The sequence below is a fragment of the Lissotriton helveticus genome, chromosome 7, assembly GCF_964261635.1.
Source record: "Lissotriton helveticus chromosome 7, aLisHel1.1, whole genome shotgun sequence".
Lineage (NCBI taxonomy): Eukaryota > Metazoa > Chordata > Amphibia > Caudata > Salamandridae > Lissotriton > Lissotriton helveticus.
In genome coordinates, this window is record NC_136068.1 from 127,821,378 (window position 1) to 127,837,017 (window position 15,640).

The 15,640-nt window shown below is 46.9% G+C and overlaps 1 protein-coding gene across 2 annotated transcripts in view; it reads right to left on the reverse strand.

Annotated features, from left to right (window-relative positions):
* RTEL1 (regulator of telomere elongation helicase 1) overlaps nucleotides 1-15,640 on the reverse strand; it is a 246,674-nt gene that overhangs the window by 164,449 nt on the left and 66,585 nt on the right. For both annotated transcript variants that reach the window (XM_078651687.1, XM_078651688.1), the window contains exons 12-14: nucleotides 14,440-14,515; nucleotides 3,830-3,927; nucleotides 3,171-3,226 (exon numbers count right to left, since the gene is read on the reverse strand). In XM_078651687.1, the coding sequence (XP_078507813.1) occupies nucleotides 3,171-3,226; nucleotides 3,830-3,927; nucleotides 14,440-14,515 (230 nt within the window). The remainder of the gene's footprint in view (nucleotides 1-3,170; nucleotides 3,227-3,829; nucleotides 3,928-14,439; nucleotides 14,516-15,640) is intronic.

Below are 15,640 nucleotides of genomic sequence, written 5' to 3' on the forward strand. Positions count from 1 at the left end.
TACCTGGCAGCAGAACGGCCTTTATGACGCGGGCAGAGCCACGCGTGCTGTTTCCACGCAAGCGGAACCATGCTTGCCTTAACCTCGCATAGTTGCGGTTAAGGCAGTGCGGGGTCTATATGCTGGGATGGGCAGGCACAGGAAGAGGAAGGATCGGGGGAAGGACGCGGTCTGGGGATGTATGTCATCACAACGCATGCTTTTACTGCGCATGCCTTTACAACGCAGGATTTACAACGCAAGTCGTTACAACGACTTGCGTTGGGGGGTGCTGGATAGTGGAATAGTTTAATTTACTATTCCAACTCCAGTCCCCGTGGATAGAAGGGAAGGTTTTGGATAGTAAATTAAACTATTCCCTATCCTACAGTGCCCTCCAGCGCAAGTCGCTGTAATGACTTGCGTTGTAAATCCTGCGTTGTAATGGTAGTGCGTCGTAAAAGTTGCGTTGTGATGGATGTTTGCCCGGTCTGGTAAGTGGGGCTGGGCGGGTGTTGGGGGAGTGGGGGTACGTTTTTAAGGATTGGGGGCAGTTTTTGGGCCTCTCGGAGGGGTAGATATTAGGGCTCGGGGGTCTTGGTAGTTAGGGCACAAGGGGTCTTGGGTATCGTTTAGGGCTGGGGGGGTCCGAGTGGTGTGTAAGGATCAGGTGGTGTAATGGGTCGGCATGGGGTAATTTTTAGGGCTGGGAGGGTCGGTGTAGTGTTTAGGGCTGGGGGGGAGGTCGGGTAGTGATTAAAGCTCGGGGGGGGGGGTAGTGTTTGGGGCTCAGGGTGGGGGGGTCTGGGTTGTGATCTTTACCACACATCCCTTTACCAGTCATGTCTTTACCACAAAATACGTGGTAAAGGCAAGCATTGTTCGGACGTATTTGTTTTTTGACCTGCGTTGTAGAGGCACACGTGGTTTAGCCATGCAAGCCTCTGTCATACAACCTCTCTCACGCAGAAATGATACCAAAACATCAGCTTGAATATATAGACCATGCAAGTGTCCCTATATAGAAGGTATGTTCTGCCGCATACATGCATTCGAAATGCAATAAGTAGGAAATAACTGAGACATGTTAAGCACTTTCACTTGAGATGCAGAAACATCTAGCCAGTAACAGGTAATAGAACCTCTCAGGGCAATGTATCGAGGTAACAACCACCCTGCCATTGAATCCAGCTTACTAGGTTTCCTGGCATTAGGCCAGATCTTAAACAGTATCACAAAACAGGGACAAGAGGTTTGATCTCTGAAGGAGCCACGAGAATGCAAGCCAGCCTCTCTAATCTGTGGTCTGATGTCAATGATAATGATAATGATAATGAAATTTATAAAGCGCACGAATACCAAAAATGGTGTCTTGGCGCTAGAACCATGAGCAGACACCCCGCCAACACCCCTCACTGAAACAACCAGGTTTTCAGATTTTTTCTAAAGCCCATAAGAGATCTGGCCTTCCTAATTTCTGGTGGCAGCAGATTCCACAGCTTAGAAGTGCCGTGCTGGAGACTCCGTCCTCCCCAATGCAAAGTCCGAATCTTTGGCACGGCAAGACGTTTTGCCCCTGAGGAACGGAGTGATCTGCCTGGCTGGTACCACGCAAAAAGCTCCCTCATGAACAGCGGACCATTTTGTGTCAGAGCTTTAAAGGCCACACAGCGCCTTAAATTTGATCCGCTGCATCGCTGGAAGCCAATGGAGCTTCCGAATCTCTTCTGAGATGGATTTATGTCGGGGTAAGCTCAGCAGTAAACGGGCCGCCGAGTTTTGGACAGTCTGAAGTTTTCTCAGGCACTGCATTTGGGTATTCAAATAAAGCCCGTTGCAATAATCCAACTTAGACTGTATCAGGGAGGTGATGACCACTTTCCTGGTTTCCTCCGGAATATAGGGAAGTACCTTCCTGATTTTTTTTATCAGGAAGTGAGAAGCAGACACAATGGCATTTGTTTGAGGGATAAACGTGAGCCTGTTGTCTATCAAAATGCCCAGTGTCAAGCACTTTCACCGCTTTACCCAGGACAGAGAAAAGAAAACGAATCCGAAGCTTGATGTCAGAGGCTCGAAAATTAAGTTGCTGTGCAGCATCCAGATCTCTGGCAGACTCAGGTAAAGAGATTCCCTCAAGAGGGTATTGGGGCATGTCTTCTGTTCAACTTACCATCCTCATCTACACCTTCATTTGGGGTCTCAGGCATCACCAGACCTTTTACTGCAAGGACATAGATAGGGAATAACTTCTAAAAGTTTGTCTCTCAGTCCGGAGAACCCTGTGTGCCCAACTGGCCCCAGACAAAGGGTGATGTCAGGGAAGGGGAAAGAACAGAAGTGTCCCAGGACTCCAAGTCTTAGAGAGTGTGAGACACAGCGGTGCTAGACACAGAGCCTTGGATGGCACTCATGCTGTTGAATGAGATGAGACTACCTCCTCTGAGAGCACAGGCAGACAAGATATCCGAAAGATGGGTCACATAGGAGCATGAAAAAGTAGGGGGAGGAAAATTACTAAGAAGTGTTCAGGACTCCTAGACATGGGTCCACCTTTTCTATTTATTCTCTTCGGCACATGAAGGAGTTAGTAAGATGCCCCTCACTAGAAAACAAAGAGTGGTAAACTCTAGTCACTCACGCCCTTACAGCCTTTGGGTCATCAAACGACATGGCACACAGACCTCAGTGTCATCGTGTGGGACCAGGTGCCATACTTTAGCGCTTGTTTCAGTCTGTCACGGACATTTAATTTCTATCTAACTTATGCCCAGCATTATAAGGATAAAGTATCCATAAAAACAATGTCAATGGGCACTTAAAAAAGTAATTGAAGTGTAATGTTCACGAGGAGCTCCTTATGGACTGGTTGGCATTATTGCCCCCCTGGAGACAAAGTCACTCTGGAACTGCTCAGAGAACCACTGGGAGGATGTGTAAGGCTTCAGATCTATCCTGGACCCACAAGCTATTCCATAAGATGAGGAATATGCAGAGAATGGGTCTGTTGCAGATAGTTGTTATTTTTAAGACTCTCCCAGATGTTGGGGAGAATAATCGACAAGTCGGATGGCTGAGGTCACTCCTGTCTACTGTGATTAAGCATGAGTCCCCAACTGTTTCCTTGGCCTATCCTCATTCTGGAAGGGTTAGATGAGCGAGGGCCTTTGTTTGATCACCATCAGTGGTACCTGAATCATCTCAATCAGCTTCTGCAGCCCAGACGTATTGGTGAATATCCCAGGGCCTGGAAGGAAGAAAACACCAAGTTACACCCTTAGCACCTCTGCACCGACTGCAGCAAATCAGAGAAGAGTATCTTCAACCGGTGGCAGACATAAACCCGCCCACCCTCAGGTTTCACCAGCACCACCATGGAAATGTAAATCGCAGAAATGTGCCTTTAGCTCACTTGAGTCCATGTCTTTAAGACATGATCTAATGTCTCACCCCAGGCAGACCTTCTAGGCACCAGCATACTCCCTGGTGAGCAAACCTGATTTAAAGTGAGAACTTTGTGCAGTTTCACGTGGTTCGACAAAAGAGTATGTGTTTCTGGTGCACCGCTTCCTTGACGTTTCTTACTCTGTGGAGGGCCCAATAAAAAGAGGTCATGCCCACATTGGCCTGATAAAAAATATCTTACATTGAGTCTCATGCAACCCCCACATTACTCCCTTCTCCATAATGTGACCCCTAGTAACGACATTCCTATAGCAGCAGCTAGTATTCAGTGACAGTGGCAGAGGTTCATGTGTACCGGGCTCAGTGACCGAGTTACATTTACTGGGCACAAACACAGCCCTCAGATCACTTTCACGACTCGGAAGCTCTTACAAGTTTAACTTACGGCCTCCTAAAAACTGTGTGATCTGCTCCAGGGACTCCAGTAAGACAGTCTTGTTTTCGAAAGTGATCTGCGCTGCAGCAAACAGGTCAAAGATGTAGCTGGAAAGAACAAAAGGAAAGCATCAATACCCAGAAGGCAAGGTTCAAACTCCAAATAGCAAGAGAGCTAGTAAAATGTGCACTTCTTTTTATATTCGCTCTAAAGAGGGCCCCTCGCCATAGTCAGCTATTTGTCATCAGGCACACTAATGTATAATATGGTCTCCCTTTTCCTGCTGTCACTCCAAAGCTGTGCTCACTGTTCATTCCTCTTACAGCGAACCTTTGTCCCACACAGAAAATGGGGCATCTTATTCACTCTTCACTTTCTTTTCCTTATAGAACACTTATATAACTGGAGGCAGTTTGTTAACTTAGGGTGCACCGCAGCGACTCCTGTGCTCCTAGGTTTGAACCCCTGTCTCATTACCAACCAACGTGAGATCGCAGGGTGGTGATATGTGATAATATTGTCTGGAAAAGAAAAACTGATCAAAAAAAATAATCAAAGAATTATAATTAGGAACTAAAAAATCTAGGGAATAAAAGGTTAGGAGCAAACAGGTAGGTTTAATTGGGCAGGGGCAACGGAGGAGGTGGTAGGAAGCTATATATGGATATTTTCACAAAAAATACAGCTGGAGAATAAGTTCTGGTTGAGGCTCAACTGTGCAAAACCCCTGAAATTCTCAAGTTATGATATGCAAAGCACATAAGGCACTCTATAACTGATGAGGTGTGCCACGTTTAACTCATGCTAGACTACTGATATTAACATTGTTATTTCAATAAGGGTGTTTTATTCAGTGTAGGGGAAATTAGAAGGCCCTTGAAGAAGATTGCCCAGAATGAGCAACGACACTAGACCGCAATCATCTTAATCATGGCAGGAGCATATCAGTCTCTGCAGCTCTGGAACTATTACCAGATAAAGGGAACATACTGTGGGCAATGTTCTCTCTTGCAATTCATACAAATGAGCCCCAAGAGAATGGAAAGGGGAAAATCTGTGAGAATTCTGAACTGAAAGAGGTTTCCAAGAGCCGAGTGATTTTCACCTAATTCTTTCTCAAGAGGTTGCTCTGATAAACTAGTTAACTAGAGAGGTTGGGAACCCTGTGCCCAGAATCTTTGGACAGTCTTGAATCCTATGTGGACCGCCACCCATTCCGAAAGGTATATATAAGCAAGATGTCTTGATTGAGGGGGAAGAGGGGGCTAAAAAAGCAGTCATTTGACTGCCAATGGAGCATGCAGGACCCATGGATATGTGGGCATTGCCTTCTCAATAGCAACTCGACTGATCCCAATGGATACTACGGAAATTGCATAAACGCAGGCAAAAAGACATTGTAAACAACAGTAAAGCCGTAGACTTGAAGACCAGGAGAGACTGTCCGCAGAATCGAGCCTTCTTTCCTAGTGTCTAGGACTGGGCTGAAAAAACACAAACACTGGTCTTGAGTAAGGAGTTCACATCCTCTCGGGTAAATAAAATGACTGAGCAGACACACTGTGGCTTGCATTACTCAAGAAGCTGAGTGCAAAGCAGGGCTTTCATCTGCAAGTCATTCATGTGATGGAAGACGTGTTTACTGATGGCTCAGTTGGAATGACCGCCAAATATTTAGTGAACACGGTTTGTTAAAAGAGTAAAAGAACCAATCTTAAAAAGTTTCTTTGTCTTGTTTTTGGAGAACCATGATCTAGGGATGCCAAGTGAGCCCGTCTGCTACCTGCTAGGAGTGCACTACAATGGAAAACTGCAACGCTACAGTGTCACGAAGATACCCCAAAATCAGAGCACTTTGAATTGGTGCTTTTCCTCCTACAAAGTAGGGTTTTCTGTCATAAACTGCACCGTTTTTTATAATGTTAAGCTTGCTTAAACTGGTGTAAATCATTATGCATGTCAGAAGGGCAGCTTAGTAAGTTTAATTGTAGCGTTAAACAATGGCTCTTCTGGTATTTTTAAGGTCTAATATTTCATATTGTTAAGCAGATGCTTGCATGTACGTGTCCAACAAGCTTATTGCAAACACGTCAATCAGACTGGTTTTAATTGAAATCCAAATCACTTTTTACAAAGGTATTGGGAAATAAAAGACTGCTATACTGATTAGATTTTATATATATTGTTCAACCAATTTCTTTTATTTAAAAAAAAATTATTAATTGTAGTACACATCAAACAAACATTTGGCACATAGAAAGCCACCTTGCATGCACGTCTCTCCATTGGTAACATAGTTCTCGCGATTCTAGCCACATCGACATACACCCATTTAAGGTCATCGCAATAAATCCGCACTAAGCACATCGCCCCTTCTTCCTCACTGATATATGATCACTAGAATTTATCGCTTCCCGAGGTCTGTATAAAGTCGTAGACCCATCTTGGTAATGATCCAGCTCTAGTCCATAATGTCTAAGCCAGGGACGCCAAATCTTTTGGGGCATCCCCTCATTTTATATGTTACACTTTTTGCCCCCATGTACATATCCATTCCCACTCTCCATCCCGACAGAGTAGGGACTTCTTGTGCACCCGATCTCTTAGCCATGGCTCTCTTAGCTACCGCCAACCCCAAGTTACATATGACAAGACTCCTCCTGGGCAGCTCTATATCCGACGGTATGCCGAGCAACACATATTTGGTATCTTTCGGAAGTTGGAACCCAAGTATCTCACTTAACTCTCAAAACAAAGAGAGAGGGACCCAAAACCCAAAGGGGAAGGGTACCAACAAATACCAAGTCTTAAAAGAAGTCCCCTTCAGGTAAGTATCATACATACAATGGACCAATTTACCTCATATATCCTTTGCACACCAGTAATATGAAGAATGAACAAAGAGGAGATGTAGTCAAAACAGATACAAAAGATAATAGGTAGGAATACAAATGTATTAAAAAATTTATTAAAATCAATAGGAGCACACCATACAGAGTGTTCCATCTAATGATATACTCTTTATCTACAAAATACAAAAATATTAAAAACAATAACAATTATAATATGCAAAAATTCAATTATCTGCGACTTCGAGCTCCTCTTGCCGAGTGATTTTTTGTAGTAGTGGATGCTCAATGTCTTACTCTCCCGAACGATCCGGATATGGCGGGTCTGGTGAGACTCGTCTCCTTGGTCGATCACCCATCTGCAGCATTTTCTTAGGTTCCCCTGTTGAGTCCTCCTCCGAGTCTAAATCTCTGTTTGATCGTTCCCTCGGCTTTCTAAATCCCCTGGGGTACTGCCTTGACAATTCAGCCCACGACCCAAACGGCGTTGGATCTTAGCTCTCAGGGTTTGGAGTCTCACAACGGTCTCTGGAGTACGACCCGCGAGTTTCGATGTTCCGTGTCTCGCTTTCTGGGCGGTCGATCCTCGATCCTAGTCCAGGCTTCTTCAGGCATCTGAAAAAAGAATGTCTTGGATTGAAACATGACTTTGAGCTTGGCCGGGAAAAGTAACATGCATTGTATTTGGAGGCTTCTCAATTTTTCCTTAACCGAGTCAAAGGTTCTTTTCATTTTCTGGACTTCCCTTGAGTAATCAAGGAACACCATGATTTTCACTTACTCCATCGGGACCACGCCCCAGCGTCTCATTTCGCGTAGTATGAGATCCCTGTCTTGATAGTTTAAGAAGTGAGCTATGACTGTCTGGGGGCGTCCCCGCCGGAGGCCTGGCGGCCGGCATTCTGTGTGCCAGCTCAATCACGAAGCAGGTGGAAAATTGGACATTTGTGAGGGTATAGGTTAGCCATTGGAAAAGGAATGTACCTGTATCCGTCCCTTCAATACCCTCCAGAAAGCCTATGAAGAGCAGGTTCTTTCTTCTCGCTCAATTTTCGGGGTCATCCCACATGGTCTCCTTCAAGGTGCTCTTTAGCTTGGTAACATCACCCTGCATTTGCGTTGCCCTCTTCGCTACGTTTCGTAAGTCTTGCCTCAACGGTGTCACATCAGTATGAACTTCGGCTGTCCGGCAGCCTCAGGTAGCAGGGCTCCCTTTTTGGTGTACCGGTCCATCTTCCCTTGTCTTTGGGGCTTGGTAGTCTTTCTCTTTGGCAATCTTAAAGCTGCATCCCGTATCTCTATAACACCGTCTGAACACCTCTAGGGTTTCTGCCCGTCCAACAAGCTCTGGCACCTGACTCGGTGTTCTAACCCCGGTGAGCCTCTCTCGCTGTAGCTCTCCGTGACTCCACGTGTCCCCCCTACTTCAGTGTCGATGTGCGGCATGATTAATTCTACTCCTACTCCTCACCAACTGGAGCTCGAGCGTTGGGTTCACGGGATGTGGTAGTTCCCAAGGTAGGTGCCTACCTGCTTCCAGTTGCCTGCTCCAGGATCTCCGGTTTTGTCTATGGTCAAACTCTGGAGTGAGCCCCGGCCTTTCTACAGTGTTTCTGGGGTCCTTTACCTCTCTCCCGTCCTTTTGCAGAACTGGGTGTTGGACCCTCTGCAGAAACCTTATTGCCTGTGGGTGTTTCTCCCCCTCCTCGCACAGCTGCGTACAGCCGACCAGTTGTGGGCCGCTAGAGCAAATATTAACTCAGTCGCAGGTGCATCTTGGAGTCCCTCTGACCTCCGGGAACCTCTGTCCACCCCGCAGTCTCCAGCCTGAGTCCCGGGTAACCCTTCAGTTGGCTACCGGGGGGGTCAGCTATTGGAGATATCTCTCCCCAGCCTCTGATGGGCCTTTCAGTCATGTCTCAGGATCCAGCTCTGTTGACGGCCTCCCGCCTCTCTTAGGGTCCAGGGTTAAGGATTTCTCACCTTCCCGGTTCCTGTCCGGGTGTCTGGTCCCTCCATAACGGGCCTCGCCTCCTGTTGCTCTCCAGGCCTCGACCAGGGAGTCCCCCTACACACTTCCCTCGTTTGGGGTTTGAAGGTGGGGCGCACCTGCCCACACTCCATGGTCCCCGTGCTTCACTGCCACCTCATTCAGGATCCACCTGTCAGTACGATCCCTACTCACCGTCAGAGCCGTCAGAAGCAGTGGGCCCAGACGCGCAGGGTGAATCCCGTGTCTCCCAGCTCACCGCTTCAGTTCTTCTCCGGGTGACCTGCCATCCTGAAACTGAGCTCTGTCACTCCTTCTGGCCCGTTTTATGTGTCGTGGTAGTTTGAAATGTATTGGATTGTATAGCGCTGAATCACCCATGAGGGTATCTCGGCGCTTAGGACGGCAGAGAACAGCCAAGGTAAAGAACTAGAAAAGGTGAGTTTTCAGCAGCTTTCTGAACGGAGGCAGATTCTGACAATTACGTAGGTGAAAAGGTAACTTATTCCAAAATACAGGGGCGAGGTAGGAGAATGCTTTGCCTCCGCTGCGCGCCTTTTTAACTCTGGGGGTGAAAGCAAAAGTTCAGAGCTTGATCTGCCGTGCCGGGGTGTATATAGCTAGTTTGCTAGTAAGATAAGAGGGGCCTTGGCCATTGAGGGCTCTGAAGATAGTGCAGCCTATTTTGAATTTAACCAGCTTTCTCACCGGAAGCCAGTGGAGGTAGTTGAGGAGGGGTTCAGAGGGTGTTCTGGCTGGGGCGCCGGCAACAATACGGGCGGCAGTATTCTGCACAACCTGAAGTTTATTGAGGGAGCCTTTGTTAGCCGAAAATAAAAGGGCATTACAGTAGTCAAGTTTACTTAGTACCAAGGCTTGCATTAACGTTTTTTTGGTGGGCGAGGGAAATAGGGGAACAATCCTTCTAAGTAGACTGAGGATGTAGAAGCATGAGCCAGCAGTGTTATTAGCATATGCCTCAAGAGTTAGTTTGTGATCAATTCTGATACCTAGGTTCTTGACCACTTCTTTAGGGGCAGGGGCTGTACCAAGTTCCTCCGGCCACCAGGTAGGCGACCAGCGTGTAACAGCTCCTCCAAACAACATGATTTCAGATTTCCCAGCATTAAGTTGTAAAAAGTTAGCCCGCATCCAGGCAGCGATGGATTTCATGCCTTCTGAGAAAATTAGCTGAATATCTGATCTATTTTTATCAAATGTGAGGAGGAGCTGTGTGTCGTCTGCATATGAGATCGGGGTGAATCCTAAGGATCTCATGAGTCTGAGCAGAGGGGTAACATAAATATTAAAAAGGGTCGGGCTCAGGCAGGAGCCCTGCGGGACCCCCTAGGTAACTTTAATAGTAGTAGATTTAAAAGTTCCCAGAGTGACAGTCTGAGTTCTGTCAGTTAGGAAGTCAGTCACCCACTTCAGGGCCAGCCCTTGAACACCTATATCTTGGAGTCTATCTAGTAGAATCTGGTGAGAAATGGTATCGTAGGCCGCAACCGGGGCCCTCCGCTGACGCCTCTCCCCCAGTGGGGTTGAGGGAGGGCTCATTTGGCCGCGCTCTGAGGTCTCCGCCAACCTACGGTCAGGTCCGACCTCGCTTGAGCAACACCAGTTCTCTTACCACAGCATCTCTTACCACAGCATCTGCTGCCTCTATTCCTGGGCTCAGGCGCGTAGGGCAGCCTTAACTTCCTCAGGCTCGCCACGTCGCTTCGGGTTACTGCATGTGACCCTTCGCCATTTTACCCCGTCTTTGTCTTCCCAGCACGGCCGCGGATCCTCTCGCCTCGGACATACTCCCCCGCCGTGGCTCGAGGTAGTATGAACCTTGGGGGTAGTGTGAGCAATATTCATGAGTGTTTTTGAGGTAAGATTACAGTACGGATCATCGTGGGGCAGCCGGAGCTCTGGCAGACACGTCTTGTTGGACATGGTGCTGGCCACACCCCCTGTTCCACCCATTTCTAAACAAACAGTAATGTGAGAAGTGAGAGGCAGTGCAATACTCTAAAGTGCTCATACAGGGCAAGAACAGTAATAGTTAAAATCAGTCATGTAGCTTTACACAAAAATAGTGAGAATGGTTCAAATTTACAAGGGATCAGACACAATTACATTTTGAAAGGAAATATTTGATGGTTAAAGAACTCACTGTCCCCTCTGTCCTTGTTGAACATCTGGTAGAAGTATCTATGGTTTATCATTATCAGAACTACTAGATTTGATCTGGGAGCGATTATTTGTATGATATGTCGAGGAAGAAGGGTTGTCAGAAATGCTTTCGAATGGCCACAGGGCAAGCAGGAGCTACTGAGTCCAAGTGTGGGTGTTGCAGGCTTTTACTTCTGCTGTCCCGCTGCCAAATCTAGTATGGCTCCTGAGTAACTAGGCCAAGTACTACCCCTTTTGCACTTGACTCTTACTGATAGCATGGCCGAGCAGTTCAAGGCTCTTCTGAGGGAGGCACGTGCAAGATATGAGGGCTCATAATTCAAACCACCCCCAGTAAATTCAAGAAGAGGATTGTAGCAGTCCAATACTGACCATTAGAGTAAAAAGCAGTATTAATTACACATGCTCAACACAGCACACTAAATAATCCACAAAGAAGTCTCTCATGGCTAGCGCTCTAGCACTTGTAAGGGCTGTGCTGCCCCTGTGGGTCCACCCTTTCACTCATGCTCCGACACTAATGATGTGCATTGAAGTCTGGCGGTAAACCACCAAGCTCCAATACATCTCACACAGGCCCATGGCCCTGCTACCAAATTACCCAAACTTCCATCTTTAGAAGAGTCCTGGAGCCAGGGTGCTTCTCCCCCAACTCTCCTGTGCTTCACACTGGTCAGGGCGCAAAGAGCCCTTCCCACAATTGGCGAGGTAGGTGTGCTGGGGCACTCGCAGATGGGTACGGTTTGCTTGTCTTTCTTCTTAGCGGTTCCTGCCCATAAGTCATGGAAGCAGAGGCGTTCCTGTAGGAAATTTCTGAATTTGTTCCCCATCTCCTCTGCTGGACGTGGGGACTCCTCCAGCATTGCAACGACCCCATACAGTCCTGGTGCCCCTCTCCCAACATACAGGGGTCAGAGATTCTTGCAATAGTTCCAATCAGGTTGGATCCTCCAGGTGATGGCCTGAACAGTCTCCGTGGACCCCCTCTTCACACACAGGGGTCACTGGCAACGGTCCATAGTCTGAGTCACACAGACAAAAGCCTACAGTCCCAGTGGCATGGGCGACAGCCCAGATGACCTCAGAGGCCATAGAGGCTCTTCTCCTGGCACACAGAGGGGGTCAAGACCACAGGTGACAGCCCAAAAAAGATCATTGCTACAGGAGGACAGGCTGCTTCTTCACTATAGCCCGTTTGGGTCAGCCAACTTCCACAAGAGAGCAAAGGGCTCCCTGGCAACACTGGTGCTGACTGGATTGGGCGCCTCACACTCTGCTCAATCCCTGTGGGGCCTTGCTCTCTCCATTCTCTCTCCTCCTTCTCACAGGGCACAATGGTCTTGATAGGCAGGTAGAAGGATGATGCTTGAGGCACAGGACAAGTGTTCTTGGCTCCTGGGTGATGGACCCTCAACTAGTGGAGAGACTGACAGACCTTGGTCCCAAACCCACATTCCAGGAGCAAGAAGGCTTGGTGTTTTTTCCCTCTCCTGTTGAGCCAGTGCTGTTCAATAAAGTATGGGGCACAGGTTCCCACCTTTATAGTCCGAACCCAGACAAATGTGATTTTGTTTCTGGCCTTTGCAATTCATGTTGGGGTATCAACCCTTTAGAAGTGCTCTCTCCTCTGCACTGCCTTTGTCAAAGAGACAGTCTGCCGTAGCAGGAGTGGCTCCAATTCTGAGTGCCGCTCAACACAGGCCAAAGGTGTCTCCACTGAAATATGAAACATAAAGGTTCAAGGGACAGAAAGCCCAATTAGAAATTGACTGTCAGGCTGACCTCCGTCAGGATGACAGAGTATTTTACCCTGCCAAAGGTCAAGACAGCACAATTTAGAAATGTCTGGCCAGTCAAGTGACATTACTAACATTTACAGAAATCGCCGTCATGGCTTCTTCAGAGAATGTATCGTGACTTTGACGTACGACTCCGTCAAAAATGAAGAAGTCATACAGCACAGTTTTCGTATTTTTAAAAACAAACCCCAAAGTGGAATTTTAAAAATAAAAACAGTCAATGCCCCCCTTGTAGCTGGAGTCACCTACCATGTTAAGGGGGGCATTTTGTAGAAGTTACTGCCCCTTCCCGGTCAGAGATTTCCTGGCGATGATGGTCAGTAAACAAATTACTATATATCTGCGCATCTAAACTGGGCAGGCAGACCTATAGCCAATTCTCCAACCTCCTATACTTCATTGGAGAAGTTTGGCCACTGCGTTCATGGAGTAGTCTCTGCCATTGTCAAACTATGGCCCATCTGCTTTTAAACTTGCCGGGCAGACCATTATGTTGGCTGGAAGGGAACTTCATTGCAACGGAGTACCCTTTCCACCAACATGTAAATCGGCCCCTAAGCCTTCCTCTGTATCAGATTCCCTGGTAATGCCAGCCATATCAGCCACACTATCTCCTTGACAATGAGCCCAGGCTTCACTGCCCAGTAACACTTCCTGGAATCAAAGAGCCCCAGGATATTCAGAGAGGATGCTCTGATCCGCGACCTTCAGTGTGTGTATCCCACACCAGCACTCAGAAATGTTAGCAATACACACTTCCTGTGTGGAGATTACCTCTCCAGCTTCTGCAGGCCCTGTGCTTCCAAAATGGAACCAGCAGGCCTCCGTGTAACATACCATTAAGTCGCACACATGCATCCCAGCACGCACATGCAAATGCGTAGGGGTGCTAGGTGAGAGAAACCATAATATTTTGTAAAAAGACCAAAACTTTTTAAGACTTTCAAAGCAGAGAGGGAGGGAATGTGTGTGCGTTTTTGTCTGTGTTTATGAAAACATTCCTGGTGAAATACGACAGACACCTCACCATAACCGAATGAAAGCACTTGCACCCAACTTTTTGGCAGAAAATACATTTATTAGGGGGGCTTAACACCCCAAACACCTCCCTCTAAAACTACGCCTCTGCTTATGTACTGTCCCAGCTTGCACACACAAGTATCACATGTTGTTCGGCACTGCACACAACCCATGCAAACCAAGGGTGAATAAAGGACAGAGCCACAGAACTTTACACAAGTGGGCCAGTAGGCCCCACTCCTTTGATACAGGTAAAAATGCCTGTTCACGTTATCTATTCTACTGAAAACAAAAGTGGATATGCTCCTGCCCCAGTGCATATGTCACTTATATTCAGGTACGGCCAGCTGCCCCTACCTTAACAAGGGTACTGCTTGGTACTCCCCTCCCAGTTTAAAAAGACTGCAATACTGGGAGACTGGCCTAAGCCATGGCGCACACATGACCCATGTTCGCTCATCACTGAAAATCAGTACCAGGGATCCAGATATAAATGCAGCTGGGACACTCAAGGCAGCGGTACATGTCACCATGCAGGGGGATATTTCCATCCTTACAAGTGCAAAAAACCCTCTTGATAATTCTGTGGAACACATGAAGCTACATAGGCCCATATCCAGAATAAAATCACAGTGCCCTGGAAGTTCCCCATGGAATAATATATCGGCAAGTAGAGAGACTGGCACCATCAACATTGAACTGATGGCCAGTTCCCTAGTTAGCTAAAAATGTGGATCATTTGACCAGCAGTTAAGTCATGGCAGGAAGTCTACTCACCTTCCTGGTTTAGTGACTCCTCGTCCATCCTTCAGCTGAACAGCATCAATAGCTGCTTCCAAGGAATGAAGAATACCTTCAGGGAGAAGAAGAGAAGAGATCATACAAATTCATCCAGGATTTATGTCATATTCTGTGCACTTCGGGTCTCAAGACACACACGGATCCAATCAGGTTCAAGGCACAAAGCTGATCCATCAGGGGTGAAGCGCACACGCTAGTGTACCATGAGAACATACCATGCACTGGTGGAACCCAGAGCTCTAGGTATAGAATTAAATTATCGTGGCACACATAGACTATGAGCAACCCTCAAATACCAAAGAATCTGACATTTGTGTGGACATGACAGTGATATTTGAGACCTGACAAATTCTCTGCTGACTCGGCCTCATAGCTAGCTAGGTTGTATAGGGGTATCTTGCTCCTTGGCGAAATTAACAAGGCAAGTTAGCAACAAATTACACTTCTTAAATGGAATTGTAATCTCTGCAAGGATCACTACATTTCAGTGTGCAGCCATAGAAGGATATGTATAAAACATGAGGAACAATGTAACAAACGTCTGTGACACTTGCACACCAAGCTTCAGGGCACGTTACTTGCAGTAAAATTGAAGCACATCTCTGAACCTCACTGCAGTTCTCCAGCGTTGGTATATTTCATAGATACCTACAAGATTCAACCATTCCCAGATGTTGTGCTGTAGGTTCTATTGTAAGATTTCAGTTTCGGGATTTATCATGCTGCCAATTACTTTGTTTCAGCTTGGTTACCCAGTCTCCTCCTCTTCTTCCACCTGGAACCATTGGTGGCTGGATTTCTGCCCTCTATGCACAATGGCAAGATAGCATAAGTCAAACTCACCAACAGGTATTAAACTAGAGTAAAATACAAGCATACCCTCATGTTTTCGCAGAAGTTGCTGCAGAAACTTATTCATAAACATCTTAAATTTTGCTGGCAGAGATACATTTCTATGCTTAATAAAGGGGCATGGAAACTAGTCATCAAATCCCAGGGAAGAAAGCCGGTCTACTCCACGTTTTGATTTGTATAAAAGAAATTGGGAGAGTGGTGTCTTAATTTGGACATTAGACAGCTGCACAAAGATTTGAAAAACAAAAATTCAGAATGGTGACCCTGGGAGAAAAGTTATACCTACTACATGAAGGGAAGTTTATAGCTTCTATAAATCTGC